At 40.2% G+C, this 2,382-nt stretch overlaps 1 protein-coding gene across 1 annotated transcript in view; it reads left to right on the top strand.

Moving 5' to 3' along the window:
- The window catches only part of LOC119415286 (zinc finger protein 2 homolog), a 6,031-nt gene extending 4,470 nt beyond the window's left edge, over positions 1-1,561 (top strand). Inside the window, exon 2 of the mRNA XM_037682465.1 lies at positions 375-1,561. Within this exon, the coding sequence (XP_037538393.1) occupies positions 375-1,369 (995 nt within the window). The 3' untranslated portion in view covers positions 1,370-1,561. The remainder of the gene's footprint in view (positions 1-374) is intronic.
- Positions 1,562-2,382: the final 821 nt, after the last annotated feature.

Below are 2,382 nucleotides of genomic sequence, written 5' to 3'. Positions count from 1 at the left end.
ATATATATATATATATATATATATATATATATATATATATATATATAGTGTGCGTGTTATTGTTTTACTGTTTGTTTGTTTGTTTTTTGTACAGCACTTCGGTCAGCTGCTATGTTGGATTGTAAGTGCTTTAGAAATTGGTACGGTACAGATGACAGAAATCTGTCTTGGTGACAGACCACTTTAATCCATTTCTTCTTCTTTTGGCTGGAGACCCCTCCTCCATCTCTCACTGTCCTCTGTGTCCTCTGTCCTCACTCCAACTACATCCATGTCCTCTAACTGCATCCATATATTTCCTCTTTGTCTTGTAATTGTTTACATGAACAATTACAGTGAAATAAATTATCTCTTCGATTCTTTCATCCCTGCAGACCTCCCACAGCAACATGACTGTCAGGAGGAGGAAGGACATGCTGAGCAGCAGGAGAGGAACTCCAGTCTGAACCAGGAGGAACTTGAACCTCCACAGATGAAAGAGGACCAGGAGGAACTAGAACCTCCACAGATTGAAGAGGACCAGGAGGAACCAGAACCTCCACAGATTAAAGACGAACAGGAGGAACTCTGCATCAGTCAAGAGGGAGAGCAGGTGGTTCTGAAGCAGCAGACTGGTACCTTCATGGAGACTTGTGAGGAAAATGACCTCAGTGAACCAGAACCAAGCAGCCACCAGCTCCTCTCTGTTGTCTCTGCTGTAGCTGAGTGTCCAGATCAGAAAGAAAGTGTGTCTTCAGGGTCCAACAGTGAGCTCAGAACTAAGTCTGCTACAGAGTCTCCTAAATGTGACGTTTGTGGGAAAACCTTTAAGAATAAATACTATTTAAAGTATCATCAACTACTCCACACAGGTGAAAAACCACATGTTTGTCAACTATGTGGCACCAGGTACAGTCTGAAAGTATCTTTAGACCTCCACATCAAATCCCACACAGATGATAAGCCATTTTCTTGTGGTACATGTGGTAAATGTTTTATTCGTCATCATTATTTGATGAGACACGAGAGAACACACACAGGTGAGAAGCCCTACTCTTGTGAAACATGTGGGAAAAGTTTCAGTCAAAATAGTCATTTGATGACTCACATGAAAACCCACACAGGCCTGAAGCCACATTTGTGTGGAACATGTGGAAAACGTTTCACTCTACGTCACAGTTTAATTGTTCACACGAGAACCCACACCGGTGAGAAGCCATTTTCTTGCAGAATATGTGGGAAATGTTTCAGCTATAAATATTATTTGAACACGCACATCAGAACCCACACAGGTGAAAAACCCTTTTCTTGTAAAACATGTGGGAAAAGTTACGCTAAAAGTCAAGTTTTGATCAGACACGAGAGAACCCACTTGGATCAGAACCTGTAGCGGTAAGACATCTGTGGGAAATACGCTGTGGTCCCAGTCTTGTTAGAACAATGGCGACCAACCCAACATCGGTTGAGTTCTTCGAAGAGTCTGACCAGAAACTCCACACCCCACCCAAAAAAATAAATAAATCAAGGTTCAAGGTTCTTGTCTTTTGCATCACCCATGGTCAAGTCAGATTTATTTATAGAGCACATTTAAAACAAACTGTTACCAAAGTGCTTAACAAAAATATCACATCATCAGATAAAAAGTAGCAAGATATATTTACAGCACATGGAATAAAAATATAAAACCAACAACAATTAGAAACAATGAAATACTAAATCAGATCAGATGACCTTGTGTTAAATAGGAATAATAAAAGCATAAACAGAATCAGCATGGTACCTGGGGTGGAACCAAAGTATGTCCTCAAGGTCCCAGTTACACCCAACAATCGCAAAAATATTAAATAAAAAAAAAAACGTATACGAGGATCTAAAATATACCGTATTTTCTGCCGTAAATGTCACTCCATCCCATAAGTTGCTTCAGTGTAAATATGTCTAATAAAGTTGAACATTCCATAAATATGTCGCTTCGCTGTATAAGTCGCATCTATTATATGTCACCACTGATGTGTCGCGTTTGTTACGCGTCACCGCTGACAACCCGATGTGGGCCGGTGTTGTGCCAAAAATCGATTGGCTGCCAAATGGCGGCCGCGGGAGGACTTTAACAAGAATTTAACAATAACACTTAAAAACAATTATTTGTTTGCTTGAAATTATAGTAAAGGTGTGTCTCGGATTAACTTTTCCTTAATAAATGCACTTTGATGGTCAAATCTGCTGTATTTCAAAAGCTGATTCGTGGGAGCGCGCAGAGGGACGACTCACTGTGCATTTCTAATTTTAACAAGATAACCACCTAAAAACAATTGTTTGCTCGACTTTATAGTACAGGTGTGTCTCAGTTGAACTTAATAAATGCACTTCAGTGGTCAGCTGCATTTCGTCAGGGTGGCACAA

This window comes from Nematolebias whitei, chromosome 9 (assembly GCF_014905685.2).
Source record: "Nematolebias whitei isolate Nwh7 chromosome 9, NemWhi1, whole genome shotgun sequence".
Lineage (NCBI taxonomy): Eukaryota > Metazoa > Chordata > Actinopteri > Cyprinodontiformes > Rivulidae > Nematolebias > Nematolebias whitei.
This window is presented reverse-complemented; position numbering and strand designations above follow the sequence as displayed.